Below are 26,572 nucleotides of genomic sequence, written 5' to 3'. Positions count from 1 at the left end.
GTTTTGAGCGATGACTCCGTGGTAGAATACCTGCTTGACGCGCAGAAAGCCTGGGCTAGATTTTCACTTACACCTATACGATTCCTCCCTATTTATGTGTATACATCTATCCTGAATTTTACCTTTCGGACAACGTCAATTTCTCGCTCACAACCAACGATGCCGACTCCGTGATTTCTGAGGAAAAAAAAAAGGCTTTTTTTACGCTTTTGTATTAGGAAGCGGCTAGCTAACAGAATTTTTCGTTTTAAGGACAAGCCGAAGAGGAAACGAACAAGATCGCTTATTGGAGCTGATCATCGACCTGACCACCACACTCCAAAAAAGCAACCAAATGCAATTTGGGTAGATAAGACGCGACAGGCTTATCTGACGCTGTGCTCAAATTAAATCTTGAGAACAAAAAGAACTGCACATAATAATTAAACAAAAAATGTAACATTTCACATATCAGCAGAATTAAGTTAAAGACCACTTGTACCAATTGTTTACTCTTCGTTAGACCTCTACAACCAAGTCAGAGGGAATTCAAGAGTACAAATGGGTACATTCTTGCTGCTGCTCAATTAAACCTGAAAACAGCTGTCGCAAGCATAATATACCACATATCAAACACAGACCTCAATGATGCTAACCCACAAAAAAAAAAAAAAACGGTGATGCCGTTTTTGTTGTTCAGTTATAAAGCCATGTACGCTGTATTTTCTTTCTCGCGTAATTGTACAGTCCTCATCCCTATTCTTATTTTGCGCTAGCCTTGCGAGAAAGCTCACTCTGCTAACAAGCACGGCTTTGATTTCACGAGCTTACCAAAAAGGCACGCAAGTAGTCAGCAGTGTCTTTGAATAAAACTGCCTTTTTGCAGTTTTTTTAAGTCAGTTACTTGCTCAAGTGTGTTTACTAGGCGTACTTATGACATGATTATTCGCAGTCGTGTAACGCTGGCGCTATTCGTTACTTGCCCAACCAATAAGATTTATCTTGTATCCGTTCAGATTGTCGGTACTTGATATTCTGCCTAAAGTAATAACTATTTGATATATCCATTCGTCGCTAATATAGTTTCAATAATGGTCATGTATACAACAACTTTGTATTTCTAGGTATTTTCAACACCGATGCGGGAAAGAAAACAGTGAGCCCACCTTTACTGAGGGAACTGTGAGGTACATGGACCCGTACTTGAGCGCCACGGTCCCTTTCTGAAAGACACGAAGACAAGAAAAAAAAATGCATGAGATCGCCTTTACACAGGACACAAACACGAAAAAGACTCCGCGAATTCTATGACAGTCAGCAAACACGATGGCGGAGATATGTTGACAAAACACAAACTGATTCCAGGTAACGTCCGCTGCAATCACATCGACCCCATACCTACGGTGGTTCGCAATAACGGTGCACTGAAATGTGAACAGTCGTGTAAGTACGTCGGCGATCTTGCTTGCGCGCATCCACACTAGGTGCTAATAGAGTTTCACGATCGCCAAAAACGACATTACGATTATGGCGTGTGGTATATGCCGGATTAGTTTTGCCCACCCGGTATTTTCTTACGTGAACTTAAACATAGGTACCGAGACGCTTTTGCATTCCGCCCCCATGTGGAATGACACCGCCCTGGCCGTAAATTCAACCCGGCGTCACGAAAGCCCAACCAATGGCCCAACTCGATAAGCCACGAATATAACAGCAGACCCCCCCCCCCCCCCCCCCCCGTTCCCGTTTTTCATTTATACTATATACACTATGACAAACAAAGAGTACATGCGACTGAGTCACTGAATGCTGACTTCACACGTGTATGAGTCTCTTTAAAGAAACTCGTTTATTATCTTGTGGGTTTTGCGACTCTCTGAAGAAAGTATATTAATCTCGGAAGAGTGTTCATGTGTCTATTTCATTCATATACACGGCAAGTCAAGATTAAAAAATAGTCTAAGGACCGTTTTTTTTCCCTTAAAGTGCAAATTAGTCGATCTCAACCTAAGAAGAATAAGTGCAAGCTTCATCCACAGCCGTCCATATTCTATACAGAGATAATTTGCATAGGTGTCCCGTCCAATCGCATTTACTTATTTCCGTGACTTCAAGAGCCGTACGCGAGATTAAAGTCGGTGGTATTCTTATACAGGCGTAGCTTCGTGTACATATTCCTCGGTCAAAATCCTTAACTTTGCGAGCCATTTCAGCAGAGACTTCGACATCACTGCTCGAGGAAGCGCAGTTGCAAGTACATCACACCGTGGAATTCTGGATATGATTTCGACACGTGCCGCCATAGCAGAAGAAGACGTCGACTCCAACTGTGTGGCGTTTCTTGTCAATTCCGTAGCTGTACGTCACAATGGTGATTTGTGCGACATTTGACTGCCGCACGAGAAATGTGAATGAGATAAAGGACCAGAAGCGGATACGTCCCATCTGCCAAAGGTGATCACAAATCAGTGCGACAGTACGAAAGAGTTGCCTGATAAGTGTAACACAGGGCGTATGCGAGCATAAACAGGAAGGGCCTCATGAACAATGTACATGTGCGCGGACGTCACTTCAAAAAAGGCAAAGTTATGTTTTCAAATGTCGACCGAACTTGTTTCACCAATTACATGCGAAATTATGGACACAGACACTGCAGAGGATCCGAGTTACAAAATCAACACTGCTTCACTGCAGGCTGCATAATGGGTTAAATGATTACCCTTCGTCCTGGGTGAAAGACAAACGACCAAAACACGGGCGCTACGCCAACCCATCCGCCGCATGAACGTAAACACGGGTGGCCATGGAGACATGTGCTTTGTGGGCTCTGTAATGGAGGACCTGACGACAGGAAGTGACGTCACTTGCAAGTTATGGATATTCGAAGTATGGACGACAAACCTTTCACAAATAATATGTCTAATAGTCTTATTGGCAGCGAAAAAGTACTCGTGGCCACAGCGGAAACCACCCAACATCATTCTCTTGGACAGGGCGGCCGCATCTACATGGCGGGTGAATGGTATTCATCACTAAATTGTAACCCATTACGCGTTTGTGAACAGGGGTAGGTGCCTCGTAGCGATGTCGCGACGAGCAGGCTCCGTCCAGCATAAATCGCCGTTGCCTTCTATGATCACGTGACAGCTGGCACAGCAGCTGCAAAGCTGCCTGAGAGCACATCACGTCGGAGAGCCTCCCGCGCGTCTATGCGGAATAGGCCTATAGTAACAGCAGTCTCCTGCTACGGCTGTGGCGCTGGCGTTGTGGGCTCTCTCTCTCTGTCGTGCACACGAGCATGCTCCCTAGCTAGTTTTTTAGCGCAATGTTAAATTAAAGCGAGTGTAAATGCACTGCTGTGCCTTTAACCTATCACTCGTATAGGACAAAGCGGATATTCTCGCGAATGAAGACAACGATGCGCACAGAGTCACTGAGCGGTTTTTTTCCCCCTCTGTAAGTGGAAAGCATGACCAACGATTCAAGAAGAATAGCCGTTACTGTAAAAAGCTCGAGCTAGTCGGTAATTGCAAGAGATAACTTGTGACGCTTCACTAATGAAATTTAAAATATTGCATCTTTTGCCTTTTCAGCATAATTCACTATCAATGACAGTGCCGATCCCAGGGTTTCCAGAGTGGCCACAAAGAACAGTCTGGAAGAGAAATTTCGGGCCGCAAGACATGTGATAAAAAAAAAAAAGCGCCAGGCCTGCACGGAACGCGCAGCACAGTCGCAGCGAATTAAACCTAGATGAGCCGCCTTTCAGAGCTTTTTTTTTGAACATTAGTAACTAGTACAAGAACACGTACAAGGTACCGACTACACCATCAATCATACTTTTAGGGGCGAAGCTCCTGAGGGTGGAGCCATGTCCCCTGTCCGTCGGCGTAAAACGCTAGTACTGGAAGCGCCCTGTAGAGGGCGGGGCGGTGCCAGCGCTCGCTCTTGGCGCGCGCTGCGGTTTGAAAAAAGACCACTTGGGGCGCGGCTCTCTCTCTCTTTCTCTCTAGGGTTCCTCGATGCACGCGCCTCCCTCCGCTGCATCGAGGAACCCTATCTCCCTCTTTCGACAGCGGCTGTCATGAAGCGCTCAGTAGAGGACGGGACGGTGGCAGCTCTCGCTCTTGGTGCGTGCTGTGGTTTGAAAGTAGACCGCTAGGTGCGTGACTAGGCATATGGATAACTAAGGGAACACAAAATATACGCAACGACTAAAGGAAACAGGAATGCAGCGGCGATGAAAAATAGGGCCCTGTGGAATTACAATAGGTATAATGATGTGAGAGTAATTCGGAAAGGTGTCATGGTTCCTGGTTTGACTTCCGGCAATGTGTTCTTGTGGATGAGATCAGAGGTTCAAGCAAGATTAGAAATTAAGCAACGAGAAAGAGGTAGGCTTGCTTTGAAAGCTCACAGGAATACACCAAATCAGAGAGTACAAAGTGATATGGGATGGACATTATTCGAGGGCAGGGAAGCTAGCAGCAAGATAAAATCTGAGAAGCGATTGACAGAAATGGGGGAGGAGCGTTAGGCTAGGATGGTTTTCAGCTACTCGTACATGAGGAATGTCGATACCAAATGGAGGAAGCGAACCAGAAAATTGACGGGTAAATACTCAGAAAAGGGAGGGGGCCAAACCAAGGAGAACTATCGGTTAAGCAGAAAATGAAGGATACGGAGACCGATATATGAAGAATTGACATAAACTAAGAAGTCCACACTAGAGATCTATCAAACTTTTAAGCAGAAAATTGCCAAGGAAAGGATCTATGATAATCAGCGGGGTAGTTCTCTATTGTTTGATGCCAGGACGGGAGTATTGCGAACCAAGACTTATCGGGCCAAATACGAGGGGGGTAGACACGGTATGCAGTGCATGTGGAAAGGAGGAAGAAACCGCCGAACACTTGATAATGCTCAGTAACCTGCTTCGCCCTATATTCAGGATGATGGCGCAGAGTTTTTCAAAGCAATGTAGTTTAGGGACAGGGAGGCCAAAATAGACATTAAGTGGTTAGATTAACTTGAAAGAGGTTATCTGATTGGTGGCTAAAATCAAGGCACGAGTGAAAATGAAACCTTTCACCGGTAAGTACCAGTTCTCAACTTCATCTTTTAAAGGAACAAGAAGATAAACCTAGTTTGGTTCACTAAGTATTACGGCTAGGTGGCGTTAGCCACCGTCCGATCTAAAGGGGTAGAGCCATATCAATCTATCCATCCTTTCGACAGCGGCAATCATGGAGGGCCCAGCACGGCAACGGAGTCCAGAGTTTCGAACTCGCAGAGCGGCTGCAGCACGGCAGTGCAGACAAGTGGATCCAGACTTGCGAGCTCGCGAAGCTGCAGCAAAACGGCAGCGCCGGCAAGCCGACCCGGAGCTGAGGGCTCGCGAAGCTGCAGTGGCACGGAAACGTCGGCAATGTGCGAGGGAATTCACGGTAAATGATCCCCAGGAGCTTCGCCCACTCGTCATCGTTCACTACGTGGATATGCTGCGATTTGGGGGGGGGGGGGAAGTAGGGAGGCATTCACTAAGCAATCCTTCGTCATTTTTTCGGATAAGCGTGGTGCCCGCTACACTAATGCAAATAACATTGCGCAATTTTTCTATGCTGTGGCTGAAGACGACGAATAACTATGCCTGTAGCTTTCGCAATGGGTTGGAGCATTCAACAACCCACTCATTGCGCAATTCACAATGTATGACGCCTTTTTTTTTTTGCTGTTATAAAACGCTTTATAATTGATAATAACGTGATGCTCTTTCCGACAGGAAGCCTGCCAAGCTCTGGCGTGTCTCGGTGATAGGATACTGGATTGTCACGTAGGAGACCCGGGTTCGAATCACATGCATTGTGTCCTTGGTGTTTATTAAAAAAGTAAAAAAACTAAGATCGAGCGAAAAGAAGATAATGCCCAGCGGCGTATGATGACAAGGCTCACCTGGAACCTCGCAAAGAAAAACCAGCGTTCACAAACAAACATGAGGACAGAAAGAGCATCAACAAATACAGAAAGAAATTCGAAGCAATTTCATCTCGTTCTTTTGGAGTCTGCGGGGGCAGTAAGAAAATGGAACACGGTGGAATACCGTAAACCCTAACAGAGTTCCCATCCCCGCCGGCAAAGACGTTCTTCGGCGCAGTTTATGAGCTCCGAGGGAAGCAATATATTCCTTTCGGGACATGTCCCGATGGAGAAGGGCTCAACGTCGCGCACGCGACAAGTAAGTACATTTGCTATTGCACTACTCTTTTTTCATGCGTCTATACGCCCGTAGAAGCAGCGTTAAAATATTACGTCAGACTGTGTAAGACAAAGAAAAGGAAAATAGAGCAAGGGTACCACCGACCCATCCATCCATCCATCCATCCAATCTTTATTTACCTACTTATTTATTTATTTATTTTTATTTTTCTTTTTCTTTCTCTTTTTATTTATTTTCTTTCTTTTTCTTCTTTATTTCTCTCTTCATTTGTTTATTTATTTTTCTTTCTTTTTTCTTCTTCCTTCTTTTCTTTCTTTTATTTGCGTCATCTTATTATACACCACGGTGATCTGATAGTTATGGCGCTTGACGGCTGACCCGCTGGTCGCAGGAAAGAATAAGTCATGACGGCTGAATCTTCGACGGAGGCGAAAATACTCAAGGCCCGTTTACTTTAGATTTAGGAGCACGTTGGAGAACACCAGGTGGTCAAAATTGCCGGAAGCCTCCACTATCGCGTCTCTTATGAATATATCGTGGTTTTGAGATGCAAAACTTCCAAAATTCAACTTTTTTTCTCTTTTGGTGCAAGATTATTTAATGAACCACTGGTCGGCACACGAGTCAACAGAGAAAGCAAGGAAGTTTTATTTGTACTTTATGACCAGCGATTAAATATGAAAGTTGATGGCCAGAAATGTTCGGAAAACTTACACAAACGTTACCATCCACTGTCTGGGTTTATTTTGCTAGATAAAATGTGGCGTAAGCTATAATACCCGAAGAAACGTGACGAAGTGCTTGACAAGGGCTCATTCACTGATCGCGAATCAAGAACACAGCAGTGTACAGAAAACAAACGTTGGCTCTTAAAGTTGAAGGGGAAACTAGAAAGAAACAACACATGATGTACGAGATGGCCAGTCTAGCATTCAAAAAAATACAGAATGCGCTAATTCGGTGTGTTAAATGCGTCGTCCCGGTAGAATTAAAAAAAAATAAAGATGAAATATTGACAGCTGAAGACAAAAAAGCCCATTTTTCAGCTCCGTAGCTTTTCTTCATCATTTCATAAATATGACATCCAAGAAATGATTGATAAAGATTGTTAGAGTTTACAACCCAAAACCACCATATGATTATGACAGACGCCGTAGTGGAGGGCTCCGGAAATTTCGACCACCTGGGGTTCTTTAACGCGCACCCAAATCTAAGCACACGGGCCTACAACACTTCCGCCTCCATCGGAAATGCAGCCGCCACGGCTGGGATTCGATCCCGTGGCCTGCGGGTCAGCAGCCGAGTGCCTTGGCCACTAGACCACCCTGGCGGGTAATATCAAAGAAAAACTGATCCAATTTTTCGTTATCAGAGTGAACGATTTAATGTGGTCCCACATGATGTCGGCCATCATAAATTTTGTGCGCATACGCTTCAGAACTCTTCGGTATGTCGTCCGGCGCGTGCAAGTCTTATAGGGCTAATTGAACCTGTTTGTCCGACATGTGCAGAATTAACATTGCCAGCCATATTAAGGTCGATGTGGCCACAAATGGTCTTCAAAACCGAAGCTCGCGAAGGTCTTCACAACGGGACCTGTCACTCCGGATTATGGGTCAATGTTTTGGTTATAAATAGAATAGGATGGGGCGAACGGCGTCGTCCTTTAGTAAAAGCGCACCAATGGCTTCGACAACTTGGACACAGGAACGATACCATTTGTTCAACGGAGGCAAAAACGCCATAAAGGCTACTACCTCTAGGCCTGTCAAAGCGGGACAAGCGAGGTAAGTGAAACTTATTCATAAAGTTGTAGTATCTTCTTTGCGCTGTCATTGTCACAATTGTACATACAAAGTTCTCGAAACACTGGCGCCTTATTTGATTGTGACGACTAGTCACGAAGAAACGTGTGGGCGAAAGTTAGTGTCCAAGATTCATATTGGATAAACGTGCAAATAATCATAAGCATGCACGCCTGCCATGCATGGTCATGAATACGTAGCTGGATATTTATTTTCTTTAGTACTTGGAACGTTAAAGGGAAAGAAAGGAAGAAGAAATTATAACGAGAAAACAGCGCGCGGAGTACTCATGCCCAGCTTATTATTTTGTTGAGGTGGTCTGATAGAGGTATGGAGGATACACCGGAGAGTATAATTACAACTCAGCGCCCAAATTTCAAATATCACCGAGTTGGGACAACAAATAGAATAAGCTTTTTAAATTATTTTTATTGTTTTAAGCCCGAGATTTAGGTCACCAGATCATGGCAAGCGAAAACGAAATTTCTCCGGTACTCTGAATCGCCTAAGCGTGTAGTAGTCCAAAACCAGGCTGGCGTTCTGGACTGAGGGAGAAGTGAATCAGACGCAGTGTCAAGCCGCGTTGAAAAAAACAACAACAAAAAAACGCCAGGTTTGCGCCCAACGCGCAGCACAGTCACTGCGAAATTTGGAAGAGCGGTCTTTCTAGCGCATTTTTCAAACTTTCTTTGGGTAACTGCTACAAGAACACTTGCAGGGTACCCAGTACGCTATAATTCACAATATTTGTGTAGTATAAAAGCATTCATTGTGCCAATTTTGTTATTTTTAGGAGAATCAAGCGTGCCCGCTACAGACTTGCAAGGAATTTCGTGCCATTCTTTTATGCTGCGGCTGACAACGATAAATTGTGGTTCAGGCTTTTGTAATGGGTTGGAGCATTTGGCGACCCACTCGTCACCCAATTCGCATTGTACGACACCTAGCTGTTCTATTGCTGTTCTAAAACGACTTATTGCTCATATTAACGAGATTACTTTACTGAGAAGAAGCCTGCCTAGGATCACTTTGCAGCGAAGTTCGAAGCACCGGCATGGTTCAGTGGTAGAATACTGGGCTGGCACCCCGGGTACCCGGGTTCAAATCGCTTTGTGTCACTGGTGTTTCTTGTTTACTTGTATGTTTTTCTTATTTCCTGCTACAGTTGTTACGTGTACCGGCGGCTGCGGTGGCAGACAACTACGGCGCTCTCGCTGTAATAAAACTGATAGTTGGGTGATCGTGGTGATGAAAACATTTATTATTCAAATGCAAAGAAAACGGGGAGGGTTCCTGTTACAGGGCACCTATACGGCAACCTCTGCGACAGTCCTCGCCCGCAGAACGAGCGCCCGACAGACCTCGAGGGCACCGTCAAGAAGGGGTGCCTTCGCACTGCTCTGGGGTACGGGTGGATCGAAAGATTGCTGAGAAGGAAAGGAATAATGCACCGTCGTACTCTACGGGCACGTGAGAGGTTGAGGAAACAGCACCACATCCTGGACAGACATTGGTATAACGAGTCGGGCATATGCAAGTCGATACTTTTCGTCGTCCTTGTCTAGAGTTACGCAGTGAATGGTGAAGTGGCGGGAAATATCGCGCACCGGCTATAGCGTCCCTGTCCGGCACCAACAAATAACGATGGTCAACCGTCATTCATCATTAATTTCACTTCGACGAGCGGCGCCGCTGTCAACTCGATTAACTAACGAAGGGCCCATTGCTGGGCTGCTTGGCCTAACGTAGTTACCGATAAAATTAGCGCGAAAACTCCGACGCGTACGACGGAAGAAAAGAAAGACGAACGCTCTTAGTACTTTTACTTACCGTGTCCGCGTCTGACCTTTACCGTTAATTTCATCAGTAAGCGATTAGCTAACAGCACTCGCGGCGACCTGCGATTGGAGTGCTGTCCTTTTTTTTTCGCGGTAGAAGGAGAGAGGCACACATGAGAGTCGGAGTGCGTCGTTACCACTTTCGCGCAATGCCGAAGGTTGGTTACGTTGAAGGGTGGAGGCAAGCTGCCGAGTCAGATCAGCGGCGCGATCGAAACAGGTCAGCGTCGAGCATTACACGAGCGGCGACCAGAGAGGCGATCGTTGAGGAGAAGTCGTAGGAACGCAGCTGGTGTAACACTGCGAGCCGCACGGAACAACAGGCTGACGCGGCCGGAAGGCGTATAGCTTAACGTGTCGGTAAGAAGCCCGGACAATGCGCCCCCCCGGCTGTTATTGCGGCCACCGTGGCTATCGTGGCCGCAATATATATATCGACGCCACAATCCGCCTTTCTATAGGGAGCTGGCTTTGCCACCCACCCTTATCCCAACACCACTTCTTTGGGAACGTTAGTTCTGTCCCTCGGAGTATTTCATCCTTCGCCTTCAACGCCGCATCTATATCTAGACACACCACCTGCCGTATATACGATGCTACAAGTGAATATTTGCTGCGTAACTTCAGTAAAGCCAAGCTCGGTAATCTTTCACAGCCTCTACGACAACTCTAACACAGGCACACTGACTAAATCGTCAAAACTCACTCTAACAAGTGTCATAAAGAGGGTCATATTTTACGCGATATTTTATCAAAGAGCACCCTCTTACATCTCGCTAACTTTCCCGGAAGGGAGAAACTTTCAATCTTTTCGAGTAACAAGTTCTCACGAATACGTAATTATTTTTCCGACAAGCACCACGCCAATTAAATGCAAAAAACATGGCGAGAGATACTGCTCCCCAGAGACAACTTACACCACCCGCCCATTCCTTTCCTATTATGTTACCTACAGCGAAGAAAGCAAAGAAAGAAACAGTTAACTTTCTCTATAGATAACGTATAAATAATGCACGCGCATGCACCAACAGATAAGTTCATTTTTTTGCTGTTAAGCGAATGCCAGCTCACAAAAAGAGTATCTCGCGTCACCTGAACAGATCGAAAATTCGACGCAGTAATGGCGTACTTGAATTTCATGGACACCAAAAGCAGATTCGAATGCTCTCCTTGTATGATTCTAATTCAATTTCAGCTTATATTCTTAAAAGCGCACACGTCTATTAAGCGGCCACCACATCACAGGCACTCCATCTTTAAGAAAGAGAGAATCATGTTTACGGAGCTTCTCCAAGTGTACATGTGCTGCTGTGAAAACAAACGGGCGGCCACAAAAGGATCGCACGTTGTCGAGGTTTTGTCTACCGTGTATGAGCTACAGAAACAGTTACGATATAGCCGTATTTGCAGTGGGATGTATGGACGTCAGAAATACGTCAACAACAAAAGCTTTCCCCTGATCTAAGGGTAAATATGGACGCCCATCTTATTGTAAGGGTAGCAAAACACGTACCCCTCTTCCACCCCCACCCCCTGTCCAACGCGCACACATAAGGGAGGTTATACCCATCACCACCAAAAAGAAACGAGACAACGAACCACTCAAAAAAAAAAAAGGTCGCTCCCTTAATGGCGCCACGCGAGACACGATGCTATTTGTGTGCAGAGGCTGTCGTTTCTCCACGTCATCTCGAGCGACAGTCGCGAACAGAAGCGCCTTGAGGAGAGAATAACGAAGAGACCGAAGAAGAAAACACCGTGGAATACAAGATCAACACGCGAGCTTTCTTGCTGCACCTTTTTTTTTCAAGCGTAATTAGCGAAGTTCATTAGCGCGAGAGTGCCGAGTGGGAGCCTGCTAATATAGGCGGCGACAAGCAAGTGGTTGTGACAAGCAGTTGTGCGAAGAATTAAGCCAAAGCAACTGCGAACGACAAGAATAGTGGCACTTCCGGGTGAAATGCAAAAAAAAAACAAAGAAAAACACGTGCGATGTTACAGCTACTTAGAGCATGACCCGAGCCCCTGATATGGCAGGTGGTTCCGATGACGCGCGCATCCACACTAATATATGTCATCCTCGCGTTTATTAACTGGCTGGAACGACGATGATGTTGCCCTCACGGTCCGTACGTGCAACTATACGTAAACAGCCACCTGCAGTCACAAAGCAGCAGTACGAATGCAGCCGCCAATGTGCATTGCATATTATCGCTTTTGTTGGCATTCAGTTCATCCCGTATACTTTAGACAAATTACAGATGGGAAAAATAAAATCTAGCGAAGACTGCCTCAGTCAATTCGCATGTCATTGTTATTTATGAAGTGCTTGTCACAATACTTCTATGCACCAACATGGGGTGCTGTCAAATGCTTAATCGCTTAAATAAAAGTGGATAAGCCTAAATAAACGTGTCAAAGAAAAGAATGAATGAATAAACTTTATTTAAAGTCCGGAAGCTTTCACCGGGCGAGGTGGGAGAAGAGGGGACACGTCCCACTATCCGTCGATTATGACGGCGATGCCTCAAGTGACCGCTAAAGGTGCGGTTCTCCGAACTACGTACGAACAAACTCACCGGCTTCCAATATAGTACCCCGAAAAAGTACGCATAGTACCCCGAAAAAGTACGCAAGAAGTATGAGGATGCAATAAAACTCATTTTTCTGTACTTACAGGAGACGGCAAACGCATGTACGCACTTATAAATCATCAAGTCAAAGAGAAGTATGTTATGCTATAGTAAAATCAAAAGAGAGGGTGAGTGCCTTTTCTCCTTAAACAAAAAAAAAAAAAACGACCTGCTGCCACGACAGAAAATTAAAAACACTTGAAAACAAGCAGAACTGCTTTTTCGCAAATACTAAGAAACACAAGAAAAATACACATAAATACAAAATGAAAAAAAAACGCGAATACAAGGGGCTTATAATTTGCAAAACACAGTATGTCCGTGCTGCAGACATGGGGGTCGTTAGATCTCGGACGGGGGAGGAAGAAAATACGGGACTGCTGCTGGTATGAACAACGCAACTGTGTTTCTTATTCATTCAACCTGAGTCTGTTGGACGATGCGTTCATGTTTTTCGTCGCGTGGGTTGCTGCTCATCGCAGCGAGCGGAACCGCCAGTCACATTGTGGCACGAGTGCGCTCCTGCCAAGCGTGCTTCTCCTCGCACAGAACTGCCGCAAGAAGAAGCCACACTACTCTCGCAAAGGAGCAACGGAACACACCGGCCTAGAACAGGGAGGCAGCTCGGCGCTCCGCCTCCATACTTAGCTTTCCACCCTTTTCAACCTCAATTTTGAGACTCAGTTTTAGGAGCAAATAATAAAACAAAACAACAAAGGCATGGAAAAGCAAAGGGGAATTTTAGGCGCAGGACATAAGCATAACGGACAGGCAGAGCTTCGCTATACTGCGTCTCGATAATACTGCGCAGCGCAGTAAAATAAACAAAGTTGATGAGAATGGTGTATTACTACACGGAGCACAACAGTGCTCTTCTCTAAAACTACGCGAAATCATGGCAAACATTTACAAGGCCGACGAATGCATCCTTCTCTACGTTTAATCGCAGTAACTGCACACACACCCACGCACCCCCCCCCCCCCCCCCCCAACAAACACACAGACACACACAAACGTAAATAATTGAAGAATAGAGTGCGCACAATCGGTGAATTTTAGTTATTCAATCTGATGGCAAGAAACTTCGTTAGAATCCGGTTATTGAGTGCTGAGAAAAAACAATTTCAAGTTTAACACGCGTATACAATTTCAAGTTTACCAGGCGCCTCCGTTTGTGCGTATACATAGTCTAACTTCCTTTTAACCTTAGCAGTGTTCAATTCCTTTAATGCGTCTGATAAAAGTCCTCTCCACTTTGTTACGAAGATGCTAACGTGAGAGCCAGTATCAGTGACATCTGTTTCAAGCACTCTGGTCGTTTCTTTTTTTTTTCTTGGCGTCAAGAACTTGAGCGCATGCGTTTGACTGTGAGCGTTTTTTTTTTCTAGGGAGACCCAGTAACCAGCTGTCAGTTAGCGCTCGCCGTATCCAGTCCTCCTTCTGAACGTGTTCTTTTGCGCTACAATGACTTGTTCATTCAGTGCTGTAGAGATTAATCGTGTTTTTTCGATATCTTTTCAGTTAATCCAGTCGCGGTGAGTATTACTAGAGCAAAAAAAAAAAAACAGTATGCAGTAAACGAGGATCAAGCCGTGTGTTTAATAATGCTGGTTCGTGTATCCAACCTTACAGTGGGCAGCGCAGAATGCAAAAAAGCATGCGGAGAAAAGGTGACCGTGTTGCAATTTTTTTATTGAGCGACACGTCATGAATTGACGCTAAATATAGGTACAAATGTTGCACACACAGATTTACGTTGAAGAGTTACAGATGGTTACATAACCAGTTGTTTGCACTTGCGCAACAATGTCAACTAGAACATGTGTATTAGAAGCACCAGAAGCCGATATGAAGCACTGATGCTCGCGAGGATGCTGGCCCTGGACACTGCTACATAAATCAACTTCAGCAGATATGGCAACTAACCACAATTGACGTTAACCCGACGTGACGGCTGTATCAAAGTGGTACATATGTAATGTTTATAAAATTGAGTAGATAGCACTGCAACCACCATTGACGTTTCACGAAGATTGGCGTCTATTTGAAAAGTAGTTCCGAGACCTGGCGTAGCTCTGTGCTAAAATTCTTCATTGCCACGCAGAATGCCTGGGTTAGATTCCAGCTGGGACCCTGACATTTATTCTTTGCATTCGTCGGGTCAACACTACCGATGTCGGGTATTTCTTGACGCTCGCGCGTTAAAAATACCCATGTGTGTTCTCGTCATTCCTGGGTAGATACCAAGTGTCAATTACCTGTAGCACATACCCGCATCCCAGCGGCACATACCAGCCCCCGGGTATGTGCCACTGTCTGGCGGGAAGTGTTTGACGACGTACGCGACGGGATTGTGATATTATTTATGTCTTGACCAGCGCATCATATTCATCAAACCATCATATCCTCCCATGCTAATTTTGGTTGACGTCACATTAAGGGGGTGACCACGAGGGCGCCCAAACGTAAGCGGCTGGATAGATAAACAGACAGAGAGATATGCTCAAAGTCACCGAAGTTCGCTAAGAAATGCTTCTTCCTCTTTTTTCGTCTTCTTCCCATTGAGTTTCATCACACCGTTAACTTAAAGAAAGAAATGCAAACCAACCCACCATGCTGACATTCCTCATTTTGCAAACACGTTTGTTTGGTTCGCATGTAGCAGCACAATGGGTCTCAACGACTACAATATACAGATTTGCCAGAATCAACTGTTTGCAGTATGCCTGATGTACACGTTTTGTGTTTGTAGCAAAGTAATAAATATCACCGTGTGAATATGAAGCTGCAGCTGTGGCTCAAAGTTTAACTCTGTAATTTCAAATAGAGTCTAAAACTAAACTATTCTGCTGTCAGTAAACAGCGGTATAAATTATATTTTTACGAAAATACAAACCCAGATAATAGGAGCACGTGCGCGCGTTGTTTTAATGAGCATATTAGTGAAGTCAAGTATTGCAGCACATTTTTACTACGCAGACTATATTCATTCACTTAGAGATGTCCAGACCCTGCAAACAGGCTGCACGGAACACTATTAAGAAGTTGAGGAAGTTGAGCTAAATGTAATAAGTTATGCAAACGGGGAGTCATAAAAGCAAACTAAGCAGGTATTCACAAAGCTCTCAGGCTTTGCCTGACATTTCTTTTTCCTTTCGTCATATCTATAGGTAGCATACAACACATGTTCACTGACCTGATTATTTCTTCACAAAGCCGCGGTGAATAACGGCAAAACAACATATGATGCATGTTGGCAACTTGCCACCTTTCTCCTATTGTTGACTTCCTCGTTCGTTCGTACCGTTCACAGCGGCTTCCCTTTTCTTCCCGCAACTAAGCCGCTGAAACTTGACTGTCCCTTTTACAGGCACGCTGAACGCCACGTCAAAGCGCGCCGCGTTCTTCAAAAAAGAAATTTGCAGGTGGGTGCGGGAACCAAGTCCGGCTCACAACTTTGTAATCTCCCGCGAGAACCCACGCTTCAGCAGAATTTGAGCTGCCTTATGCTGCGGCCTGTTTGTTTGGTTTACGAGGTACCAAACAACGATCGAACGAAGAACTGTGGTACCGTATGGAGCGACGCGCAGTAAACATAAGTGCCCGAAGACGGCCGCGACGGCGCACTTCACGGGGCAGAACCGGATGCAGGGATAGCATTGATAGAAGCTGGACAGGCAGTGTCTCCAAGAAACGTACAGTATGTTAAAAAAAAACGTAACGCTACTAAGGCAAAACGCAGCATCGATATCGGCATCCTCCTTGAGCAGCGACATCGCAAACAGGATGTAGCTCCGAGCCAGCGAGCGGAACCGGAAGCCGTAAGTAAACGGAAGTGGTAGCGGACAGAAGACGGCCAGAGTCATCAACAACGGATTGGGCGAGCATAATGTAAAGCATGTGAAGTTTAGGAACATTAAAGCTGTCCCGCAGAAAAGTATACCGTTACCTGCTGTACCGAGATGCTGACGGTGGCGCAAGAGTTGGCAAACAACGCTTAACCAAAAAACGGGGAAAGTTCATTGTTTTGGTCAGAAGTACTTGTTAACGTTATCAGCGAGCATCGGACGAAAATTGACAAAGAACGCCACTGCTGCTATACCTCTTACAAAACAGCATATTAAGCAGGAAGGTAACCTCACGGAAATCCACAAGTGGTTGAACAATCACGCATCTCTAGAGACAGAGCAGAGATAACAAGGATAACGTTGCAGCTGCCGCTCATCGCTGCCAAACGGCTCGTTTCAAAGTGAATATTTTGTATACTTGCCTCAGCGCTGAGCCAGGTGACGACAGATCGCGGGCTGTATTAAATGACAATGCATTTCTTAGTCTGGCTATGTCGGGCATCCAGCGTTGTCCGCGACGTCCGCTCACTCTTTCCTATAGCAACAGCTGCGGGAGCTCGCGCTTATTTTCGCCCCACGAAACAGGAGCATGTGGTGCGAGAGTATGCTGGAAAGGGTAGGTGCAGTGCTTCGCCGCTCTCTCCTCCCTACGCCCCATTTTCCCGTCCACTGGTGCCTCACTATCGACCATTCGCTGGCTGGGCGCCTCTCAAGAACATCCGGAAATGTGTGCTCGAGGCACCGCTGTGAAACGCCAACTCCGAGAACGCTGTTTGCTTTGTTCACTTCATAGTATTTTTTAACCGTGCACGCTAGCTACTAGAGCTGGAAACGCATACCGCGTTTCTCGCGACAGAAAAACGCCAGGTGCGGCGGACTATTGGTGCACTGTTTATATACAGTGTGTCCCACATAAGAGCCAAGAATTTCAAAGTGAAAGCCACTTAGGAGGCGAATTGAACCAGACGCATACTAATCGCACTAGCCTGTAGGTACTCAGACTATTTTTTATTTCGCCCCATACAAAATACTAAATAATTCTTAATTACCTATTTTTTTAAATATGGTCTGGAAACCCAAACTATGATAACTGAGATGTAGTGCACCTTAAGAAACCACCAACTAAATTGTTTTCTGTACGATTTGCCTCCCGCTGTTATTTTTTCGACGTTCTAAAGAAAACCCGCGAAACGTTGAAAGAAGCCATGTGACGGACCGCGAGCGCACTGTTATAGTGGCGCTTTAGGCTTTCTTTACAACTCGGAAAAAAACAACAGCGCTAGACGTATCGTACAGGAAAGAATTTTGTTGGTGGTTTCTACAACTCAGTGTTAACTATTTGAATTTACAGCCCATAATTAAAAAATGGTCTGAGTACCTACAGGCTAGAACGAGTAATATATATATATATATATATATATATATATATATATATATATATATATATATATATATATATATATATATATATATATATATATATAAGGGAAAGAAGTGTATACCTAAGGGCTCGTTTTTCCGTGTTTTTAACACAATAATAATGAGATATAACAGACAGTAATGCCAAGGAATGTACAGGGGAAGTTATTAACATTAATGGAATGTAAATAAGAAGAAAGAAAAGTGGATGAAAAAATTACCAACTGTAAGCAGGAATCGAACCTACGACCTTCGAATTACGCGTTCGATGCTCTAACCACTGAGCTATTACAGCGGCCCTCTCTCCATCCACTTTTTTGGGTTTATCTGTGAATTTAGAAGTAGGAGCGACAGTCAGCGCCATCTATAAGCCAAACAACGAGTGTGAAAACACTCTTATGCGCATGTTTGGCGTCACGTAGCACGTGAACTTATTATGAGCGGGCAGCTGATTAATTGTCCCTCTTATACAACCTAAACACACCAAGTCTGCCAGTACGAGACCCTCGTTCAATGAAATAAGGGAAAGAAGTGTATACCTAAGGGCTCGTTTTTCCGTGTTTTTAACACAATAATAATGAGATATAACAGACAGTAATGCCAAGGAATGTACAGGGGAAGTGATTAACATTAATGGAATGTAAATAAGAAGAAAGAAAAGTGGATGAAAAAATTACCAACTGTAAGCAGGAATCGAACCTACGACCTTCGAATTACGCGTTCGATGCTCTAACCACTGAGCTATTACAGCGGCCCTCTCTCCATCCACTTTTTTGGGTTTATCTGTGAATTTAGAAGTAGGAGCGACAGTCAGCGCCATCTATAAGCCAAACAACGAGTGTGAAAACACTCTTATGCGCATGTTTGGCGTCACGTAGCACGTGAACTTATTATGAGCGGGCAGCTGATTAATTGTCCCTCTTATACAACCTAAACACACCAAGTCTGCCAGTACGAGACCCTCGTTCAATGAAATAAGGGAAAGAAGTGTATACCTAAGGGCTCGTTTTTCCGTGTTTTTAACACAATAATAATGAGATATAACAGACAGTAATGCCAAGGAATGTACAGGGGAAGTTATTAACATTAATGGAATGTAAATAAGAAGAAAGAAAAGCGGATGAAAAAATTACCAACTGTAAGCAGGAATCGAACCTACGACCTTCGAATTACGCGTTCGATGCTCTAACCACTGAGCTATTACAGCGGCCCTCTCTCCATCCACTTTTTTGGGTTTATCTGTGAATTTAGAAGTAGGAGCGACAGTCAGCGCCATCTATAAGCCAAACAACGAGTGTGAAAACACTCTTATGCGCATGTTTGGCGTCACGTAGCACGTGAACTTATTATGAGCGGGCAGCTGATTAATTGTCCCTCTTATACAACCTAAACACACCAAGTCTGCCAGTACGAGACCCTCGTTCAATGAAATAAGGGAAAGAAGTGTATACCTAAGGGCTCGTTTTTCCGTGTTTTTAACACAATAATAATGAGATATAACAGACAGTAATGCCAAGGAATGTACAGGGGAAGTTATTAACATTAATGGAATGTAAATAAGAAGAAAGAAAAGCGGATGAAAAAATTACCAACTGTAAGCAGGAATCGAACCTACGACCTTCGAATTACGCGTTCGATGCTCTAACCACTGAGCTATTACAGCGGCCCTCTCTCCATCCACTTTTTTGGGTTTATCTGTGAATTTAGAAGTAGGAGCGACAGTCAGCGCCATCTATAAGCCAAACAACGAGTGTGAAAACACTCTTATGCGCATGTTTGGCGTCACGTAGCACGTGAACTTATTATGAGCGGGCAGCTGATTAATTGTCCCTCTTATACAACCTAAACACACCAAGTCTGCCAGTACGAGACCCTCGTTCAATGAAATAAGGGAAAGAAGTGTATACCTAAGGGCTCGTTTTTCCGTGTTTTTAACACAATAATAATGAGATATAACAGACAGTAATGTCAAGGAATGTACAGGGGAAGTTATTAACATTAATGGAATGTAAATAAGAAGAAAGAAAAGTGGATGAAAAAATTACCAACTGTAAGCAGGAATCGAACCTACGACCTTCGAATTACGCGTTCGATGCTCTAACCACTGAGCTATTACAGCGGCCCTCTCTCCATCCACTTTTTTGGGTTTATCTGTGAATTTAGAAGTAGGAGCGACAGTCAGCGCCATCTATAAGCCAAACAACGAGTGTGAAAACACTCTTATGCGCATGTTTGGCGTCACGTAGCACGTGAACTTATTTGGCTTATATATGGCGCTGACTGTCGCTCCTACTTCTAAATTCACAGATAAACCCAAAAAAGTGGATGGAGAGAGGGCCGCTGTAACAGCTCAGTGGTTAGAGCATCGAACGCGTAATTCGAAGGTCGTAGGTTCGATTCCTGCTTACAGTTGGTAATTTTTTCATCCACTTTTCTTTCTTCTTATTTACATTCCATTAATGTTAATAACTTCCCCTGTACATTCCTTGGCATTACTGTCTGTTATATCTCATTATTATTGTGTTAAAAACACGGAAAAACGAGCCCTTAGGTATACACTTCTTTCCCTTATTTCATTGAACGAGGGTCTCGTACTGGCAGACTTGGTGTGTTTAGGTTGTATAAGAGGGACAATTAATCAGCTGCCCGCTCATAATAAGTTCACGTGCTACGTGACGCCAAACATGCGCATAAGAGTGTTTTCACACTCGTTGTTTGGCTTATAGATGGCGCTGACTGTCGCTCCTACTTCTAAATTCACAGATAAACCCAAAAAAGTGGATGGAGAGAGGGCCGCTGTAATAGCTCAGTGGTTAGAGCATCGAACGCGTAATTCGAAGGTCGTAGGTTCGATTCCTGCTTACAGTTGGTAATTTTTTCATCCACTTTTCTTTCTTCTTATTTACATTCCATTAATGTTAATAACTTCCCCTGTACATTCCTTGGCATTACTGTCTGTTATATCTCATTATTGTTGTGTTAAAAACACGGAAAAACGAGCCCTTAGGTATACACTTCTTTCCCTTATTTCATTGAACGAGGGTCTCGTACTGGCAGACTTGGTGTGTTTAGGTTGTATAAGAGGGACAATTAATCAGCTGCCCGCTCATAATAAGTTCACGTGCTACGTGACGCCAAACATGCGCATAAGAGTGTTTTCACACTCGTTGTTTGGCTTATAGATGGCGCTGACTGTCGCTCCTACTTCTAAATTCACAGATAAACCCAAAAAAGTGGATGGAGAGAGGGCCGCTGTAATAGCTCAGTGGTTAGAGCATCGAACGCGTAATTCGAAGGTCGTAGGTTCGATTCCTGCTTACAGTTGGTAATTTTTTCATCCACTTTTCTTTCTTCTTATTTACATTCCATTAATGTTAATAACTTCCCCTGTACATTCCTTGGCATTACTGTCTGTTATATCTCATTATTATTGTGTTAAAAACACGGAAAAACGAGCCCTTAGGTATACACTTCTTTCCTTTATTTCATTGAACGAGGGTCTCGTACTGGCAGACTTGGTGTGTTTAGGTTGTATAAGAGGGACAATTAATCAGCTGCCCGCTCATAATAAGTTCACGTGCTACGTGACGCCAAACATGCGCATAAGTGTTTTCACACTCGTTGTTTGGCTTATAGATGGCGCTGACTGTCGCTCCTACTTCTAAATTCACAGATAAACCCAAAAAAGTGGATGGAGAGAGGGCCGCTGTAATAGCTCAGTGGTTAGAGCATCGAACGCGTAATTCGAAGGTCGTAGGTTCGATTCCTGCTTACAGTTGGTAATTTTTTCATCCACTTTTCTTTCTTCTTATTTACATTCCATTAATGTTAATAACTTCCCCTGTACATTCCTTGGCATTACTGTCTGTTATATCTCATTATTATTGTGTTAAAAACACGGAAAAACGAGCCCTTAGGTATACACTTCTTTCCCTTATTTCATTGAACGAGGGTCTCGTACTGGCAGACTTGGTGTGTTTAGGTTGTATAAAAGGGACAATTAATCAGCTGCCCGCTCATAATAAGTTCACGTGCTACGTGACGCCAAACATGCGCATAAGAGTGTTTTCACACTCGTTGTTTGGCTTATAGATGGCGCTGACTGTCGCTCCTACTTCTAAATTCACAGATAAACCCAAAAAAGTGGATGGAGAGAGGGCTGCTGTAATAGCTCAGTGGTTAGAGCATCGAACGCGTAATTCGAAGGTCGTAGGTTCGATTCCTGCTTACAGTTGGTAATTTTTTCATCCACTTTTCTTTCTTCTTATTTACATTCCATTAATGTTAATAACTTCCCCTGTACATTCCTTGGCATTACTGTCTGTTATATCTCATTATTATTGTGTTAAAAACACGGAAAAACGAGCCCTTAGGTATACACTTCTTTCCCTTATTTCATTGAACGAGGGTCTCGTACTGGCAGACTTGGTGTGTTTAGGTTGTATAAGAGGGACAATTAATCAGCTGCCCGCTCATAATAAGTTCACGTGCTACGTGACGCCAAACATGCGCATAAGAGTGTTTTCACACTCGTTGTTTGGCTTATAGATGGCGCTGACTGTCGCTCCTACTTCTAAATTCACAGATAAACCCAAAAAAGTGGATGGAGAGAGGGCTGCTGTAATAGCTCAGTGGTTAGAGCATCGAACGCGTAATTCGAAGGTCGTAGGTTCGATTCCTGCTTACAGTTGGTAATTTTTTCATCCACTTTTCTTTCTTCTTATTTACATTCCATTAATGTTAATAACTTCCCCTGTACATTCCTTGGCATTACTGTCTGTTATATCTCATTATTATTGTGTTAAAAACACGGAAAAACGAGCCCTTAGGTATACACTTCTTTCCCTTATTTCATTGAACGAGGGTCTCGTACTGGCAGACTTGGTGTGTTTAGGTTGTATAAGAGGGACAATTAATCAGCTGCCCGCTCATAATAAGTTCACGTGCTACGTGACGCCAAACATGCGCATAAGAGTGTTTTCACACTCGTTGTTTGGCTTATAGATGGCGCTGACTGTCGCTCCTACTTCTAAATTCACAGATAAACCCAAAAAAGTGGATGGAGAGAGGGCCGCTGTAATAGCTCAGTGGTTAGAGCATCGAACGCGTAATTCGAAGGTCGTAGGTTCGATTCCTGCTTACAGTTGGTAATTTTTTCATCCACTTTTCTTTCTTCTTATTTACATTCCATTAATTTTAATAACTTCCCCTGTACATTCCTTGGCATTACTGTCTGTTATATCTCATTATTATTGTGTTAAAAACACGGAAAAACGAGCCCTTAGGTATACACTTCTTTCCCTTATTTCATTGAACGAGGGTCTCGTACTGGCAGACTTGGTGTGTTTAGGTTGTATAAGAGGGACAATTAATCAGCTGCCCGCTCATAATAAGTTCACGTGCTACGTGACGCCAAACATGCGCATAAGAGTGTTTTCACACTCGTTGTTTGGCTTATAGATGGCGCTGACTGTCGCTCCTACTTCTAAATTCACAGATAAACCCAAAAAAGTGGATGGAGAGAGGGCCGCTGTAATAGCTCAGTGGTTAGAGCATCGAACGCGTAATTCGAAGGTCGTAGGTTCGATTCCTGCTTACAGTTGGTAATTTTTTCATCCACTTTTCTTTCTTCTTATTTACATTCCATTAATGTTAATAACTTCCCCTGTACATTCCTTGGCATTACTGTCTGTTATATCTCATTATTATTGTGTTAAAAACACGGAAAAACGAGCCCTTAGGTATACACTTCTTTCCCTTATTTCATTGAACGAGGGTCTCGTACTGGCAGACTTGGTGTGTTTAGGTTGTATAAGAGGGACAATTAATCAGCTGCCCGCTCATAATAAGTTCACGTGCTACGTGACGCCAAACATGCGCATAAGAGTGTTTTCACACTCGTTGTTTGGCTTATAGATGGCGCTGACTGTCGCTCCTACTTCTAAATTCACAGATAAACCCAAAAAAGTGGATGGAGAGAGGGCCGCTGTAATAGCTCAGTGGTTAGAGCATCGAACGCGTAATTCGAAGGTCGTAGGTTCGATTCCTGCTTACAGTTGGTAATTTTTTCATCCACTTTTCTTTCTTCTTATTTACATTCCATTAATGTTAATAACTTCCCCTGTACATTCCTTGGCATTACTGTCTGTTATATCTCATTATTATTGTGTTAAAAACACGGAAAAACGAGCCCTTAGGTATACACTTCTTTCCCTTATTTCATTGAACGAGGGTCTCGTACTGGCAGACTTGGTGTGTTTAGGTTGTATAAGAGGGACAATTAATCAGCTGCCCGCTCATAATAAGTTCACGTGCTACGTGACGCCAAACATGCGCATAAGAGTGTTTTCACACTCGTTGTTTGGCTTATAGATGGCGCTGACTGTCGCTCCTACTTCTAAATTCACAGATAAACCCAAAAAAGTGGATGGAGAGAGGGCCGCTGTAATAGCTCAGTGGTTAGAGCATCGAACGCGTAATTCCAAGGTCGTAGGTTCGATTCCTGCTTACAGTTGGTAATTTTTTCATCCACTTTTCTTTCTTCTTATTTACATTCCATTAATGTTAATAACTTCCCCTGTACATTCCTTGGCATTACTGTCTGTTATATCTCATATATATATATATATATATATATATATATATATATATATATATATATATATATATATATATATATTCTAATAACTTCCCCTATACATTCTTTGGCATTATTGCCTGTTAGATCTCATTGATATTGTGTCAAAACACGAAAAAACAAGCCCGTAGGTACACACTTCTTTCCCTTATATATTCATGCTGTGCTCCCCTTGCAAGGACGCCTTAACATCTGGCAAGGTGCCCGTGATGAACGAAGTCGACCCATGCACTGCTTCTCATTCATGGTTCTCTTAAGTGGGAAATGGTGTAACTTATTTGTTTCGTTCCCGTGTACATCATGACGTAATGCTCCCTCTGGAGATTACCAAGCTGGCGGTGACTCAAGGGGGTAGGACTTACTTTCGACGTATTATCAAATGCAACATCTTCATAAGGGCCCTCTCAACGAAGAAGACGACAGCACAGCCGCGTTACCTTTCGGAAGAGCAGGTGCGGCATGTGGGCCAGCACCGCGGAGAAGTAGAAAGTCATGGAGGCCCGGCGGTTGAGGCTGTCACTGTTGTTCGACGCCCTGTCCTCTCGCGCCTCGGTCGCGCCAAGACTCACCGCGTCGGGACGACCGACGGGCGAGCCGTTGCTCGGCTCCGCCTCCATTTAGAGCAGCGAAAGCGACTACTCAAAGCTGGGTGGGCTAGGATTGTGACCTTCCTTTTTGCCTTCTTCGACCACGCGCTCGCACGCGCCGCTTGAAAAGAACAGAAACATTGGTCACGCACCAGGGGGCGTCTTCCCATCGCGCTTTGGCAAAGGGCTTCACCCTATAATTCAGGATGATGGTGCACAGTTTTTCAAAGCACTGGGGTTTAGAGACAGGGAGGGCAAAATAGACTTTAAGCGGGTAGAATTAACTAGAAGGAGGTTATCTAATTGGTGGCTAAAGTCAAGGCACGAGTGAAAATTAAACCATTCGCTGCAAAGTACCACTCCTATACTTCACTATTTAAAGGGGAAAAAAGATAAATCTAGCTGTTGGTTCACTAAGTATTACGGCTAGGTGGCGTTAGTCGCCGCCCGATCTAAAGGGTACAGCCACATCAATGCATCCATCTATCCATTGGTCTGCGCGGGAGTGTGCTGGTTCCACGTTGATGTTGTTGTTCCCTCATGAGCTGTTCAACGTGAAATTCTCGACTATGTCTCAGCTTATCATTATATGTTTATTTTTTTTCTTGAAGTTTAGGCATGCGTGCTCCTTCGGGTTGTAATTTGTTTGGTTGTTTGGCCTACATCGATGGTTCATAGCCACTACTATAAGAGATCAGCCAAGATTCCTATGAAATTAACATAAGGTACGAAAGAAAACGAGTATATTTGTAGATGAATCTAGCAATAAAGAAAAGTCCCATGAAGTACTGGAAAATTGTTTCAGAGATCGTCTTGAAAGAATTACAAAGGCAGGTCATCATCATAATCATCATCATCATCATCATCAGCCTGACTACGTCCACTGCAGGACAAAGGCCTCTCCCATGTTCCGCCAATTAACCCGGTCCTGTGCTTGCTGCTGCCAATTTATACCCGCAAACTTCTTAATCTCATCTGCCCACCTAACCTTCTGTCTCCCCCTAACCCGCTTCCCTTCTCTGGGAATCCAGTCAGTTACCCTTAATGACCAGCGGTTATCCTGTCTACGCGCTACATGCCCTGCCCATGTCCATTTCTTCATCTTGATTTCAGCTATGATATCCTTAACCCCCGTTTGTTCCCTAATCCACTCTGCTCTCTTCTTGTCTCTTAAGGTTACACCTATACCATTTTTCTTTCCATTGCTCGCTGCGTCGTCCTCAATTTAAGCTGAACCCTCTTCGTAAGTCTCCAGGTTTCTGCTCCGTAGCTAAGTATCGGCAAGATACAGCTGTTATATACCTTCCTCTTGAGAGATAGTGGCAATGTACCTGTCATTATTTGAGAGTGCTTGCCGAATGTGCTCCACCCCATTCTTATTCTTCTAGTTACTTCAATCTCGTGGTTCGGCTCTGCGGTTATTACCTGCCCTAAGTAGACATAGTCTTTTACAACTTCAAGTGCACTATTACCTATCTCGAAGCGCTGCTCCTTGCCGAGGTTGTTGTACATCACTTTCGTTTTCTGCAGATTAATTTTAAGACCCACCAAAACCCAAAGGCAGGTCAGCCACCCTTTTTACAGGGTCCGAGATAGCTGGTTATGAAAG

General features: G+C 44.1%; 1 protein-coding gene across 3 annotated transcripts in view; it reads right to left on the bottom strand.

Moving 5' to 3' along the window:
- Window positions 1-26,572, bottom strand: part of LOC119186389 (high affinity cAMP-specific and IBMX-insensitive 3',5'-cyclic phosphodiesterase 8B) — a 320,801-nt gene that overhangs the window by 46,304 nt on the left and 247,925 nt on the right. For 2 of the 3 annotated variants that reach the window (XM_037435030.2, XM_037435037.2), the window contains exon 2: window positions 1,146-1,202. In XM_037435030.2, the coding sequence (XP_037290927.2) occupies window positions 1,146-1,202 (57 nt within the window). Of the gene's footprint in view, window positions 1-1,145; window positions 1,203-24,813; window positions 25,073-26,572 lie in introns of those variants that run through there. The other variant, XM_075893207.1, reaches the window with a different exon arrangement.

Source organism: Rhipicephalus microplus, chromosome 1 (assembly GCF_043290135.1).
Source record: "Rhipicephalus microplus isolate Deutch F79 chromosome 1, USDA_Rmic, whole genome shotgun sequence".
Lineage (NCBI taxonomy): Eukaryota > Metazoa > Arthropoda > Arachnida > Ixodida > Ixodidae > Rhipicephalus > Rhipicephalus microplus.
Note: the sequence above shows the minus strand (reverse complement) of the source record. Positions and strands in the feature narration are given on the sequence as shown.